This window comes from Phaseolus vulgaris, chromosome 6 (assembly GCF_051622355.1).
Source record: "Phaseolus vulgaris cultivar YP4 chromosome 6, ASM5162235v1, whole genome shotgun sequence".
Taxonomy (NCBI): Eukaryota; Viridiplantae; Streptophyta; class Magnoliopsida; order Fabales; family Fabaceae; genus Phaseolus; species Phaseolus vulgaris.
This window is the reverse complement of record NC_143503.1, coordinates 24,473,740-24,489,111: the sequence shown is the minus strand read 5'-3', so window position 1 is coordinate 24,489,111 and position 15,372 is coordinate 24,473,740. Positions and strand designations below refer to the sequence as shown.

General features: G+C 32.2%; 2 protein-coding genes across 10 annotated transcripts; one reads left to right on the top strand and one right to left on the bottom strand.

The window, feature by feature from the left end:
- The first annotated feature begins 2,542 nt into the window (after positions 1 to 2,542).
- On the top strand, positions 2,543 to 5,354 carry ROC7 (rotamase CYP 7). The gene is made up of 7 exons (XM_068639162.2): positions 2,543 to 2,765; positions 2,990 to 3,068; positions 3,908 to 3,955; positions 4,044 to 4,067; positions 4,475 to 4,657; positions 4,756 to 4,831; positions 5,030 to 5,354. The coding sequence occupies exons 1-7, from the start codon at positions 2,610 to 2,612 to the stop codon at positions 5,166 to 5,168; spliced, it is 705 nt and encodes a 234-aa protein (XP_068495263.2). The 5' UTR covers positions 2,543 to 2,609; the 3' UTR covers positions 5,169 to 5,354.
- Positions 5,355 to 8,164: 2,810 nt separating this feature from the next.
- LOC137831473 (smr (Small MutS Related) domain-containing protein) lies at positions 8,165 to 15,347 on the bottom strand. Of its 9 annotated transcripts, none has more exons than XR_016521548.1 (12): positions 14,576 to 15,347; positions 14,006 to 14,031; positions 12,918 to 13,040; positions 12,124 to 12,209; positions 11,049 to 11,316; positions 10,645 to 10,751; positions 9,533 to 9,609; positions 9,365 to 9,421; positions 9,080 to 9,147; positions 8,871 to 8,977; positions 8,675 to 8,745; positions 8,165 to 8,532 (listed from the first exon to the last, which is right to left on the bottom strand). XR_016521548.1 is itself a non-coding variant. In XM_068639160.1 (11 exons), the coding sequence occupies exons 1-10, from the start codon at positions 15,150 to 15,152 to the stop codon at positions 8,688 to 8,690; spliced, it is 1,452 nt and encodes a 483-aa protein (XP_068495261.1). In that variant the 5' UTR covers positions 15,153 to 15,347; the 3' UTR covers positions 8,165 to 8,532; positions 8,675 to 8,687. The 9 variants fall into 9 exon arrangements, 6 of the variants coding, with proteins under 6 accessions (XP_068495261.1, XP_068495262.1, XP_090159639.1 ...); XR_016521546.1 differs by having other exon boundaries at positions 11,049 to 11,299; XR_016521547.1 differs by lacking the exon at positions 10,645 to 10,751.
- Positions 15,348 to 15,372: the final 25 nt, after the last annotated feature.

The following is a 15,372-nucleotide window of genomic DNA, read 5'->3' as shown; positions in this document are numbered from 1 at the left end:
AGGAATGTGAAAAGAAATCCTAAAGTCTAAGTATGGTAGACGGAGAGACCTTATAAGGAATATAAGGAGTAGGAGAGAAATTAAGTGGTGGAGAGATTGGAAGAAAATCTAGAATTTGGCTGAGTGGGGAAATAACTTTGAAGATAAAGTGAATTGAGTTCTAGGCGATGGAAAGAGGATAAGGTTTTGGGAAGATAAATGGAATGAAGGAGGTACATTAAGCGAGAGATTCCCAAGACTCTTTTCAATAACGATACTTAAAACGTTTTTCCTCTGTCAGGCAGGATGTTGGAGTCATAATCAATGGAGTTGAAAACTAGTATGGAGAAGATCGTTATTTAAATGGGAATTGAGAGAGAAAAGGCATCTTATGCAAAACTTAGAAAGCAAATTTTTATCAAAGAAAGAAAGGACTTGTGGGTTTGGAAGGAAGACGAAAAGCTAGAGTATACGGTTATATCTGCTTATAGGTTGTTAAGAAATGACATAGACAGGGAATATAGACCTTTATTTGAACAGTTTTGGACCACAAATGTCTTACCTTCGACTCATATAGTAGCTTGGAGGGTGCTAATAGATAGGTTACTTATGAGAGTCAACCTGAAGGGTAGAGAAATGTCTTTGGAAAGTAAGTTGTGTGTGATGTGCAAAATCGAAGAGAAAACAAATTTAAATGCAAAATTTCTTGGATGACATGGAGTATGAGTAATAGTTAGATCATGGTGAAGCTAGAAATCACTTTATACAATTTTGTATATGTTGGGCGTCAAATAAGGTGATTGGGGTTTGGGGTTATACAGCAGTGGTAGGAAAGATTTAGAAACAAGAAAACCAAATTTTTATTAAGAATGATAGAGTGAATAGTATTGAGATCTTTACTTAAGTTAAGATGTGGTAATGGATTACAAACAAAGATAAATAGCTAATTTTACATATTCACAATGGTACATGGAACGGAAGGAGTGTTTGAAGTCAATTAAAAAGAAATAACCAAAGATGGTACAAGGGGGGTGAGTATGAGAATATGGGAGTGTGGAGAGGACTTACCTCGGGTTGGAAAGCCCAACTGAAATAAAAGAAGTGAACCTATAAAATGTAAGTCTATCAATTTTGGTATTTAGTATGCAAATTCAATATCTAAATAATGTTGCAAATGGATCCAGCTTTAAGACACAAATATGAACGTAAAAATTATTTTTTATGCTAAATAATTACATAATTGCTTACACGCATTCTCAATCTTATTATTTAGCTTTAAGCTTCAATATTAAACTTTATCTAAAAAAGTGATTAAATTTGGACATGATCTCCCTTTTTAGAGTCTTCTTAAATAATTAAAAAGTAAAAAGGACGAAGAAAAAAAAGAACATATATATTGTCAATAAAAAAAAATGCATTAGAGAACAATAATTTTAAGCTTCCCAAAATAACAAATCCCAACTATTCTGAAACCTATCTAAAATACCTAAGTTGGAAGGTCTTCAACATGTTTTGAAAGGAATAAGATTTCGCATTAATGAACAAGGGTATTGTAGTAAATACACTATGACTATAGGGTGCTAGAAGAAACTGTACTGGTGTTAGAAGAAACTACGGGAATGGGGTAATAAGGTGCCGAATAGAATAAGCTTTCCTTTTCTGCAACCCCATAATTTCTAATTGCACTATCATAATTTTTACAATGATATTTTTCCTTTCATAGACTTGATTTCTGGATTATCTATTCTCTTTTTTGAAATTTCCAGAACATGACTTTTGAAATAGGATTTTAAAATAAATTTTTGGAATATGCTTTTCCAAAACATATAAAATACATAAAAAAAAAATAGAAATGAACTTTCTAGAATATATATATTTTTTAAAACAGACTTTCGATAACAGTTTACAAGAATGAGTTTTCTTGAATAAAAATAATATATGAAATACATTTTTCAAACACAAAATTACCAAAATAAATTTTTAGAAATATATATATTAACTTTCAAGTTTAGCATTTTGGATTTATTTTTTTTTTCGAAACAAGATTTGTTTTCTCCTTAATGATTTAAAATACTTTATCCTTTAATATTCATATTCGCAATTCAAATTACAAAGTTTCAAATAGACAAATTACATTTTTGATTTGATCATCCGAAAGCTTATCTGGATTGCAATAAATGACATTTCAGATGTCAAGATCCATAAACAAACATAAATGAGTTTCGGATCCTGATCTTCAACATCATTTACAACACACCATTCAAAATATGAAAATTCAGAACTCATGACTAACTTTCGGTTATGGTCATCCAGAAGCTTCAATGAAACACGAAAATGACCTTCTAGATATCTAAAATAGGAGTATATAACAACTACTTCCAGATTTCCACATCCGTTAGAGTAATGTTGAGTTTTAAATTTTATGTTGAGTGCATGTTTAAAGTGATATGTTATAGGGAGAAACAACTTTTTTTTTTATCTTTTTGTGTTAATATGGAAGTGCAGTTAGAATAAAGAAAAGGCCTAGAATTATTGAAGGCCTAAAGTTGAAAAACAAGGCCCAGTTAGATAACCAATTAGATCAAACAAGTTCAAATAAATGCTTACGTGTCAAATGCCGATTGGCTGAGATGACAAAATCCTCTTATAAAGTGACAATCTCCGACATCTTCATTACTTCACTCACTATCCCAGTCTTAGCGGCGAAACGGAGATCACAGATGGCGAAAACGACGTCGTTGCTGTTCTGTACGCTGCTTCTCTTTGGAACCCTAGCTCTCATTCAGGTCTCAATTTGCGTATTCAAACTTAGATGTACTCCGATTTCTCTAGGATCAAGGGAATGGGTTAACATTTGAGCTTGAGATCGAGATTATGAGGGGGAAAATCAATCACTATATCATCTCAATATAAATCAAGTTCCATGCCATAGAAATATATGAATTGCTATTGAGTTTGGTACAAATTTCAATTCTGCTTCCCTTTTTCATTTTTCATTTTGCATTCACAGGCGAAGAAATCAAAGGAGGAATTGAAGGAAGTCACCAACAAGGTTTTCTTTGATGTTGAGATCGATGGAAAAGCTGCAGGTCTCTAACCTTAATTCTTTTTATGCCTTTTATTTAATCTATGTGTTGTGTCTATGTTTTACTCTCATTGATTTGATTCAAAGTGAAATGAGATGATAGATGACTAAAGATACCTTCTAAAATTATAATTGAGTAATGTTTCACACGCACTTTAACACAAATCATTTCCCATGAGCAAATATTAAACAAACTTATTTAACCAACAATCTACCTATAATGAAGGAATAGTGATTCATGATAGGTAAAATATTGGTTAAATGAGTTTGATTGATATATGGTTTGTGGAAGTGATTTTGGATGTTTTGGTGATGTAAGTGGAACTGGGAGTGTGTGTCGATTTTTTGCTTAATAATTAATCCTTGTACAATTCTAAATGATCAGCATTCCCTATGTGTGTAAACTTAGTTGGTAGAGTTTTGGGAGAACTTTGTTGTTTGTTAGAGGTATATTTTTTTTGTCCTTGATCAGGTATCCTTATAGCTAAAGCTGTAAGATTAGCCCTTAGGCTGGGGAGTGGTTAGGTAAAATCCTCCCCAGAACGGCAACTCAAATTACAAGTAAAATTCAGCTGGGGTCACAATCCACTTATACTATAAATGATATAGATACGTTAGTGCACTGTTGTTAAATGAAGGCACCGTGGTTGCCATGGCAGATTTTTTGCCAACCGCCATAAAGGGAGGCACGCTATGTCAGCAACATAATGTTATTTTCAATTTTTTCCTTCCACTATCTGTCATTGATAACGCTGAGTTGATGTTTCATCATTCCTTTTCCCCAGAAATTTGAGTATGAAATTTTGACCATTGGTATTTATGCTATGATGATTGACTTTCCAGGTCGTATTGAAATCGGTCTTTACGGGAAGGCAGTTCCAAAAACTGCAGGTTGAGTTATTAAATTCTCTGCATTTTGATTCTTATCAAGTATCATTTAATGTTAACTGAAGCCTTGTTTTTATTTTCGTTTCTGCAGAAAACTTCCGAGCTCTTTGCACAGGTGAGCTTGTTTCTGCTGCTTCTGTGTATTGATTTATATAATAGCTATAGAACTTGTTTCTATCCTTTTTTTTTAAAGTTTCATATTTCAGTTGTGTTAGAATAAATAGATTCATTCAATGTAAGAACTAATGAGTAACAATCGACCTGTGATTAAACTGCTCTACTCATTAGAACAAATGGAGGACACATTTATTAGGAAGATATAGTTGAGTTCTTAGAGTGAAGGTGGATTGTTTTTTATTCTCGTGGTTCTTTTCACTGATATCTGAGTCTAATAACATTTCCTCTCTCCTTCTTAATGATATAAGATAATGATATCACTGCTTGGATTTATAATGTGCACATGTTCATCTTACAAATTAAAACATATTTTATATTAATTTTACATTTTGTCCAAATTATTAGGTGAAAAGGGAATTGGTAAAAGTGGAAAGCCTCTCCATTACAAAGGTAGCTCATTCCACAGAATTATTCCTAGCTTTATGATCCAAGGAGGTGATTTTACACATGGCAATGGAATGGGCGGAGAATCAATTTACGGAGAGAAGTTTCCTGATGAGAACTTCAAGTTAAAGCATACTGGACCAGGTAATATTCTTTTATTATTATAGTTGTTTGTTAAAACATAAATTCAAATGAACCTATGATGGCATTAAAGCTTTTTTGTTATTTTTTTGTATGAACAGGATTTCTGTCAATGGCAAACGCAGGTCCTGATACCAACGGTTCACAATTTTTCATCACAACTGTGACAACTAGCTGGTAATTTAATCTAGATCAATAAATTCGCAGAAGAAAACAAATATCAAATCTTATGTTGTATATTTCATATTTGAAGTGTGCATAATACTTTGATTCTGCTACAATCTTATGACATACATCAATCTGTTCATTGGTGATTTACGTGGTTGCCATGCATTAAGAAATTACTAACTATTAATGTATATATGTATTTGATAGGTTGGACGGAAAGCATGTTGTTTTTGGTAAAGTTATTTCTGGAATGGATGTTGTTTACAAGGTTGAAGCGGAAGGAAGGCAAAGTGGCACTCCCAAGAGCAAGGTTGTGATTGCTGACAGCGGTGAACTTCCTCTATAAATGTATACGTTGATTCTCAACCAGGACTTGTTCAAGGTGTTTCTAGTTTTTTATTCTGTCTACGAACTACTTAACTTTAGCTTTCATAAGCATGTGCTAATAGGTTTATTAGTTGTATGTTTGTGACACTCGGAAAATGGCATTTGTGGATGAAATTTTAAATGAACATGACCGTCCCAAGATAAATAGCTTCCCTTAATATGCCAGATCTTAACTTTTGTTCTGCTAATCAACCATTGAGAGTCTATGAATTATTTCTGGACTTAAGTATAAACAAATAATCTTAATTAAATCTATTATTTATTTCATCTAAATCCTAATTAGTGTTATTATTCTAAAGAATATGATTATGATTAAACTTAAACATCATTCTCAATAAATGTAATTAAGGGTACTGCATAATTTAGAAAAATATCTGTGGTATGAACTCAGGAATATTAAATGAATTGAACTAATATATTTAATCAATGTAAGATTAGGTAATTTTGTTTATACATGCTTAATTTTATACTGTTAAACTCATTTAATGTTCTTGATTTCCTAAAATAAAGTAAATCTTTTAAATGATCTTCAATCATATTTAGTGTAGATGTATAAGATTAACTTAAAATCAGAGCATTAAAATTGAAATTTTTTTATATTTAAATTTACTAAAAATGTTATTTTATATTTAAATTTAATATTTAATTTTACATATATAATTATAGTGGATGGATAAATTTGGATTTAAGAAAATAATTTTAAATTTTTAAGTATAATTGTGTGATTTAAGATGTTTTGTTTTTGACAAATAAAGCTGTTTTGATCGTGGAGCAAAAACTTGTTTTATTATTGGTGAGAAAACTATATTTTTTTAATTGATCCTAATCTTTTACTCAAGGCAAGAGGTTAAATTTCTTTTGAAAACTAAACATGGTTAAAAGTATATTTGTAAAAAATTTATAGTTAAAAGTACATTTTTTTTTCTAAATTATCCTTCATGTAAAATCTCAATCTTGTTACAAACCTTTTCCCTCAAACCTAAGGACAGTGACATGTGAACCCACATTCTGTTTACGTATACATAAATTAATACATACATATATATATATATATATATATATATATATATATATATAAAATCAATATTTTTAATTTAGTAAATTTTAAGACCCCAAAATATTTCCTATTGGTCTAGTTTCTTACAAAAACTATTAAAAGAACATATTATCTTCTAATTCTTTTTTTTTAAGTTTATTGGTTGTAGGGAATATCCATGTCCTGAAGACTCACTTCATTCCCACAATAGTTCTTCAGTATTTGTCTATAAGCCTATAAATACTATACGTACCATCCTGATATATAAAAATCAATAATAGAGTAGGATAAAATTAATATATATATATATATATAATTGTTAAAATCCTTACTTTGATAATTAATACCAATTCACAAAAAAGTGTGGTAATCAATTGTAGAGGTCTTTGTTACAATCTGGAACAATTACTAATTTCCACTCTAATGATAGGAGGCAAAAAGTTTTTTACTTAAAGCTCACTCTTTTTACTCACACAAGCCTCTATTTTGAGTATACAATAAAAAAAGTTGAGAAGTTGTTAGCTCCAATGATATTTTCAAATTACCTCCTACCTTATTGAATTAGTGTAAACAAGTGCAAAAGTGCAAGTATGGATTAAAGCACTTCTTAAACGATCATTTATTAAACTAAAATGTCTATGCAAACTGTTTTTATAAACTCAACTCAGTAAATTTTACTAATATACTAAACTATATTAAAAGACCTATAGACACATTACCCTTGAAACTATAATTTAATATCACTACCCTGCAGAAAATTGCAATTGCAATTGCAATAATAATAATAATAATAATAATGAGTAGTATTTGTTAGCAATTAATTGTGTTTTTCATAGCACTTACCTATTATTTAGGGATTATGTGTCATGTATTTAAGAAATCACCTATTATTTAAGAATTAGGTGTCATGCATTTAGGAAATCATTCACATATAAATGTGTCATGTATTTAAGAAATCACCTATTATTTAAGGATTAGGTGTCATGCATTTAGGAAATCATTCATAAATTTATATGTGGAGTTAGTGGATGTAGAATCAGTTTTTCTCATATTTAATTGTATGGCTATAAAGTCTAAAGTCTGCACTTTGAATTAAATAACACGATATTTAAAAAAAAAAGAAAAAATCGTATTAAGTGACAATTGAAATTACATGTTACATTACAATCTTTGAAAGAAATGACATTGGTACATAATATAATTATATAAACATAACAAAAATAGCACTATTACTTGAAAACATGCAAAAACTAGTTCTTAAAATATGGATTTAGACTCAATTTAGTCAAAAACCAACTCAGAAATATTCTTGCCTTACATACATTTTTTATCATATTATTAGTTAATATAAAGTTTTGATGAACTGTTCTTTTATCACAATATTTAGACATTTTGAGCATATTTTTATCATATTATTAGTTAATATAAAGTTTTGATGAACTTTTTTTATCACAATATTTAGACATTTTGAACATAAAATTCCCATGACCGAAAAAAATGTTCCCATAATACTTTAACATCATCACTTTCTCCTCTCATCCAAATTACAACTCTATAACTTTATAAATTATTATTTTATTTTTATATTCTTTTATACAAAATACTGCTAAGTGAATGTGAGTGAAATATAGGATGTTGAAGAGATATATTCCTTTCTGATAACATGTAAAACTCCCATTACAGGATTTGATGCAATCATTTTTAATTTAACTACAAAAGTCTCAGCAATTCGATCATAAACTCATTATTTTGAGCATTACCACCCAAATTTACCAGACTTCACCAAAAAAAGATTTCATTAAGCTCAAATTGAAAGTGAGCTTGTACACTTGGAGTTGTTAACTCTACAGTTTAAGAGTCGTGGCTTTGAGCCAACTAACAACAGAAAATGGAAAAGTTAAATGTAAAATCCCTGAAAATGAAATTAAATATCTTTTACCTATTCACACAGCTGAGTAATTTTGAGTCGTACATCCAAACTCAATAAAGCTACAGGTTACACATGATAGGATAGGAAGACAATATGTCCAAAGATCTAGCTTGGCTAACATGCAATGTACATGTCAATGTAATCTCTACTTTATTTATTTTGCCCAGGCTAATGATCTAATATGGTACAACAAGTTGATGCACATAACTTATGCAACATGCTTAATCAATCAGTATTATCACTGTCACTGTTGCTGTCCAGAAAGCTATACTCTCTCCATCCGTTGAGCTTAATCAACACAGTTCCCTGATTCTCTTCCCTCCATTCAATTGCTTCTCTCCCCAAAAGCTCTATAACCTGTGTTTAGAAACAAGTCAATTTCCCTTTTAATAACCAAGTTCCAAAATATTGGTCAACATGTAAATACTTTGAAAACTATGTTTCACACAAGATACAAGAGCATAGACAATAGGATGGAAGAGGGTGGATTAAACCATACTGATTGTTTCAGCTTAGACTTTCCAAAACCATGCGATCCACATCCTGTGATAACCCTTAGTGTCTGTACAGCTGAGGCAGGGATATAAATAAAGGCAATCAGATAAACAGACAGATGTAAATGCAAATGCAATTCAATAATGCAAGTCTAAAAGTCTTGAGAACATGTGAGAACCTAGGCCCTCGGAAATGCTTACAGGGGACATATGATCCAAAAAGAAGGTGGAGTTTCAGCATTCTAATTGCTTGTTTCACGTGCTGCCCATGTAAATCAATAGTTATCACGTTTTCTATACCCTTGTTTCTGCATATATCACAAACAGTAGCTTAATACGAGCAATAGTACATGAGGCAATTGTTAAAAGGAAGTTCTCTGGCTTTAGACTTCACAAAGAAATCCACGAACCTAGCTATAAATATGTCATGGCTGGCCCTAGTGTCTGCTTTCTGAGCTAGTTTAGTTTGTTCTTTACCCTAGCCAGACATAAAAATAGTTAGCATCATATAACAAAGCAAACCATAGTAAAGGCTCGGATAAATACAGTTAATGTCAAGGTTATCGATCCGAGATTTAAATTGTGAAAAAACAAAATTTAACAGATTATTATAAATATACATCTCAATTATCAAGGAAAAATAAGTCATATGTTTCCATACAAAATTCTGTTGTTCTCATAAGAGAAGAATAAACCTGGTCAGAAAGATATGCAGCATAAGCTCGATCCCCTTTGGTGTACGCTGTTGTAGCCTGCAAAATAATATCATCCCTTTATGTTATCAACTGAATTTGAACTCAATAGAAAACTGGCTTAAAGATCACAATGAAATAATCCCAAGAAAAGGCCAAATGTGAACTTACTTTCTTGTAATAAGATTTCACTGAATCCCACTGCTGGTTTGAATCTTCCCTAAATACATGATATTCATCTCCCTTAGCTACAAATGGGAAAAGCAAAAGAAACAAATGAAGTGTCATGGTTCAATTCGACAGCATCAAGGAAACCATCAAATTGAAGCATACAAAAATAAGATAATCAAAATAACTAAATACACAATAAGATTAGAGTAATTAGACGTCCATAGTTGGACATCTTTTCACTTCTCTTTTCCTCCTTTTATTTTTAGAATAAGAAAGTGGTATTATTGCATACGCTAACATAGCATTTTAAACAAGTAGAGATTGTGAGGACAATTTTAAAAATTACTCTATAATTAATTTTAACAAAACATATATTACTTTCTTATATATAACTATTTGGTTTAATTGCACATTTGGTTCCTTAGATATGGCAATTGTGTGGTTTTGGTCTCTCAGACTTCAATTGCATGAATTAGGTCATTTTGGTATGTACAATTGCGCAACTTTGGTCACCTGTCAGTCTTCAGTTAAATATTTAACAGATTTTGTTAACGTGACACCTAATAAGTTGCCTCGTACATATGTTATCATGGCTAAATTACACCTTCGGTTCCTTTAGTATTGCAATCATGGAGGACCAGAAGTGCAATTAAGTCATGTCATGTCAGCATATATGTCAAGCAATACATCAGTTGCCATGCCATCATCCAGTGGCACATCAACAAAGCTAAATACTTAACAGTACCAGTAGAAGGACCAAAATCGTACAATTATAACACCTAAGAAACCAAAAGTGCTAGCCTAACTATATTTGTTTCCCAGGTTATCATCGTGTTTTCTTTCCCATTTACCAATAATATATCATAAACCCAACTTTCCTCAATTTTTTTAACATTTTATATTTTTTAAGAATAAATTTATTTTCTATTTTACCCTATATTAATTTCTAAACTTTTTGAAGAAATTCATTAGCATAAGCATTGTGCTGCTCCTACTAATTGATTGAATGCTTGTGCTGCTCCTACTAATTGAACAAGATCAAGACCAAGGAAAATGTGTTTAGGAAGACCCCATTTCACATTTTCTGGTAATAATACTCAACAAGATCCAACCTTTTCTAACAATCTCTACCAATATCAGAGGTAATCTTGCCAAAAATGCATGATGTATTCTCCTTGCTCTGACTCAGGTTGCCTAGGATGGCAAGCCCCCAAGCCACCTGGCCACACCACATAGAGAGAGGTAACTCAATCATATTAATTTCATTAATCCTTAAATTGAGTGAATTTCAGTCCAACATTTTCAATAAAACCACCAAGAAAGTCCCATTTCAAAACATAATAAAAAGTAAAATACAAGGAGACGTAAGCATGCAACAAATCATAAAGTATTTGCAATTACTGAAAATCAGCCAACTACTTTAGAATAGTAAAATGGAACCACAAAAGCAGTAATGAACAGATACTGTTCAAGATAAGCCAGTAGATGCAAGTATTTCAAATTTGCCATTATGTACCGTAAGTACGTTGCTGAGATTCTGCAACATGTGGGGAAACATTGAACCCAGGTCCCAAAGACTGAATTTTCTTTACTACATTTCTCCAATTCATGCTATCTTTGTCATGTTCAGTGCTTTTGGGAAAGTTAAACAAAGATTCCAACACCTTCTGAGGAATATCGGACACCTTTAGAGGAATGTCAGACTTTGTACATTCTGAGCTAATAGCAAAATCAACCTTAGAATTAGAGAGGACCTCCGCATATTTCCTAAAACCAAGAAAAAACTAAGGTAGAGGAGTTAGGTTCCGCATACCAAGATTGTTGTTTAAGAGGATGTCAAGATTTGAATGCAGGAAGGTCTAAAGGGGCTAAAAATAAATGCTAGAATAGGAGGGACATTAAAGTAACAGGCAAACCAAAATTAAAAATAATAAGTTCTATTAGTATTATCTATTTATTTAATTTGGTACTATAGTGTGGCCTTGAGAGCATTGAATCTGTGACTACGTGCAAACTACCACACCTGTCTTCTTCTCTAGCCCAATCTTATATCACTAATTCAATCAGTACAAAAGTGGCATGTGCAATTGTATATTTTCATCTAAAGGGTAGGATGCCTGACTCCCAGGAATTCTGCAAGCATTATAGCCCAGGTTCAAGATTGAATTTACTACAATTTATGCAAGGAATTGAGAACGATAATATTTGGCCTGCTAAGCATAATTGCAATCCTAGTGGATGAAACAGAGAATTCCATCCCAATGAATGTACCTTGAGATTCTATGAACTTCAACCCTCAAAGAACAAAAATGTACATGTAAAGATGCAATTGAAATATTATGCAGCAGGAGATGTCTATCGGAACATTCAATTGGCAACTACCTAAAATAAATTTATTTACCAGGTTACTTCTATAGATAAATATAATAATTTGATGAAACAGGTTAAAAGATATTAATTTATCATTGACAGATCCTCTAAGTTCCATTTTTTTGGAAGGAGGGGTGTCATGGGATAGAAACAGAAAGAAAAAGCCATAATTTATTGAGTCTATACCATGAACTGGAACATAATACATTGATATAATTTACCTTCCAAAGGATCCGAGAGACCATATATTATCAGAAATATCACCATCTGATGAAATAGATGTGGACTCTGATCTCCTGTCTATCAACTGTTACAAAAAATAGGCAATTAATACAATGTACAGTAAGGGTGCAGAAAATGAAGTCAAAATCATGGTAGTATCAGAGAGTTGATATTATGAATCGTAAATCGTTTCGTATCGTGAATCGTAAGATTCATAAACATTAAAAAATTTAATATATACTTAAATATATAAGATATGTATACATGCAAGATACAATAAATTATATATATGTATATGTATATATATATATACCACACAATTTCACCAAAACAACCTCTAAAAAAATAATGTGGTGCATACATGTTATTAACAAATGCTGTCTATCTTTTTTTATTTACTCATTTTTTAAAATCCACACTGATTCACACAATACGGAATCGTTTCGGTTCGCGATTCAGCGATTCTTCGTGCGAATCGCACGATCCAGCTAAGATTCAGGGACAACAAAGATTCTTCAAACGATTCGTATCATGGAATGGTGAAACCGTATGTACGTATCGTGAATCGTAAGATACTAACTACTATGGTCAAAATTACCTCCAAAATCAACAGTTTTGCAACTCTGTAGAGTTGAATAGACAAATAATATAAAAACTACATGATGTAGTGCAACTGCAGTAGCTTAAGTAATACGCACATTACTGAGTTTTTTAGAATACAATACCAGTTCCAAAAATAAAACAAGCGCAAATTTGAAAACAATAATAAACATGATTCTATTCTGCCACTTACGCTGTCATTGGGGTCAACAAAGACTCTCCCATCTCCTATGTTGTCTACTCTGTAGTTAGGATGTCTGTCAGTATTGGATTTCTCAATTGTAGATCCAGCTAAATCAAGCAATACATTTGAAGCCTGGAAAATCATTCAGAGCTAATCATATTACAAACTAGCATAACTTTATTTGATCTGTGTAGCTCCCTAAAACTCTTGTAGAGATGTGAAACCAGATACTGCAACACCACTACTACCAATTTACACAAAAATATCTACAGAATTAAAAGTACAACTAGAATAGCTAAAAATTGTGGCCAACAAACTCAAAAACAAAAAAAAGCAGTGCCATACAAACCAAAGAGGAATGGATACAACATGGCATGCACATATGACACAATATGGCCATGGGAACACCACAAATTTAAAAAATCATATAAACCAATACGGCTATGACACAACACATAAAATTGATATTAAATAAGCTAAACCACAAAGCAGAGTCTTTAGATAGACATGATGAATTGCTAAAATTTATCTGATTATTTTGGTATTAATGTGTATTGGAATAAAATTTAAAAAATAGAAGAAAATTATAAAGATGCAACTACAAGTATTTAAAATATCCAAGATGCAATGTCCAACATGGATAAATACACCACACAGTCATGACACGTCATTGCTACCATTTTGAAAGTGTGTGCTTATACCAAATAAGAAAGAAAACAACAGATTATGTCTACAAAAATGTAACTGTGTTTTACTCTGTTTCCTATTTCCCAAATTTTGTTCAGTTCAGATATGTATGTATTAAGTAAACTCAAAAGCCAAAAGACTTGAGACAAAAAAAGCTTTCCAATCAACCCGCACCCATAAAGAGATTCCAGAAACACAGCTGACGAGCTGAGTCTGAGGATATAACCATCTGCTTTTAAATATATCCACCACAAAACCAACAAAAAGAGAACAAACAAACAAACAAAATAAACCTTTTTTAGTACAGAGACAACAATTAACTGACTAAAAGTAACAAGTGCAATATTGAAAAAACACAAGAACATCAAGTGCTAAGGACAAAACTTTACAATCTCAGATTGCCATCATACCCTTTCAATATCATATCCACACTGACCTGCAAACACAAATTCCAGGTTCAGGCAATAAATAATAAACCAAAAGAAACTAATCTACTAAAAAAAAATCAAAACCGCCACATAGAAACAAGCATAAAATGTCTTTAATAAGGTTTCTTGCTTTAACGCACAAGCAAAGACAAAAAAAGTCTAAAAGCAGCATCAGATCACTTTAAGGAACAGGAATAATTTACTCCCATTTAAACTCAAAAGACCATCTGAGTTTCCTTTAAGAATCACGTCAAATGGTTGAATCTTTAATAAAATTTAGGTTTAATTACTCATTTGGTTCTTATAGATATATTATCTTTACTTTTTATTTAGTCTCTATACAATAAATTATTTACTTTAATTGCTATGCATACATTTTTAAACTAGCTTTAACACTTACATAATAAATAATGTATGCAGGTATAGAGACTTAGATCAATTACATAATTGAAATAAATAAATAAATTTTAAAAATTAAACATTTAGTAATTTATTTTCACAGCCAACAAATCTTGAAAAGAAAAAAACATCAAAAAAGGGCAATTTACTCACAAAGAACGTCTCTAACAACAGCCAAATTAAGATCACAATCCTCCCCAAGCATCGAGCAGAGGAACTGCTCTGCCTTCTCCATATCAAAAACTCCATCATTAGCACTAAACCCTTTGTTCCTTCCCTTGTTCCTCCTCACATACTCCTTGCCCAAAACCGTTGAAACAGTGCCAGTTGAAGCAACCACCTTTTTCTTCTGCTTCCCCCCTTTGAAACCCCCCACAACAACACCCTCCCCGCAATTCTGCTCCCCCTCCTCCTTCGACCCCAATTCCATTCCCAAAGAAGATGTTCCACCGCCACTGCTTCCACCGCTGTAAGAAGAAGAGCAACACGAAAATGAATCCTCCGACAACCCCTTTCTGAGGATCTCCGAAGCCCTGTCGGGATCACACCCTGCAATGTCATACGCTACGGAAGCTTCCCTTATGGAAGACAACGAGAAAGCGTCCACCAATGCATCCAAAACCCTTCTCTTTGTCTCCTCTTCTTCGTTCTCCACAACCCCTTCTGCTCCTTTTCTCTCCTCAACCTTCTTCTGGGGCTTCGGTCTCTTCTTCTTCCTCGGGTTCTTCATATCGGAACAGGGCGAAACGGATCTGGGGCCTGCGGAAGGAAGGAACGGAATTTCAGACGAAAACGGGGTCGAAGATTGGTTGGGAGGGTGAAAGGAAAGATTTTGAAGAGGGAATGGTTGATGGGTGTAGATGGCGGAACGGCATGGGAGAATCTCAGGTTGTGAAGAAAACCAATAGTATGAGAAAAAAATAATTATTTTTTATACCAAGAAAAATAAT

Coding starts and splice junctions, on each gene's coding strand:
- ROC7 (XM_068639162.2), top strand. CDS start 2,610: ATGACAAAATCCTCTTATAAAGTGACAATCTCCGACATCTTCATTACT. Junction 4,068..4,474: donor CTTCCGAGCTCTTTGCACAG/GTGAGCTTGTTT, acceptor CCAAATTATTAG/GTGAAAAGGGAATTGGTAAA. Junction 4,832..5,029: donor ACAACTGTGACAACTAGCTG/GTAATTTAATCT, acceptor TGTATTTGATAG/GTTGGACGGAAAGCATGTTG.
- LOC137831473 (XM_068639161.2), bottom strand. CDS start 15,152: ATGAAGAACCCGAGGAAGAAGAAGAGACCGAAGCCCCAGAAGAAGGTT. Junction 13,041..14,005: donor GTGGATATGATATTGAAAGG/GTATGATGGCAA, acceptor ATGATTTTCCAG/GCTTCAAATGTATTGCTTGA. Junction 9,422..9,532: donor TGAAATCTTATTACAAGAAA/GTAAGTTCACAT, acceptor ATTATTTTGCAG/GCTACAACAGCGTACACCAA.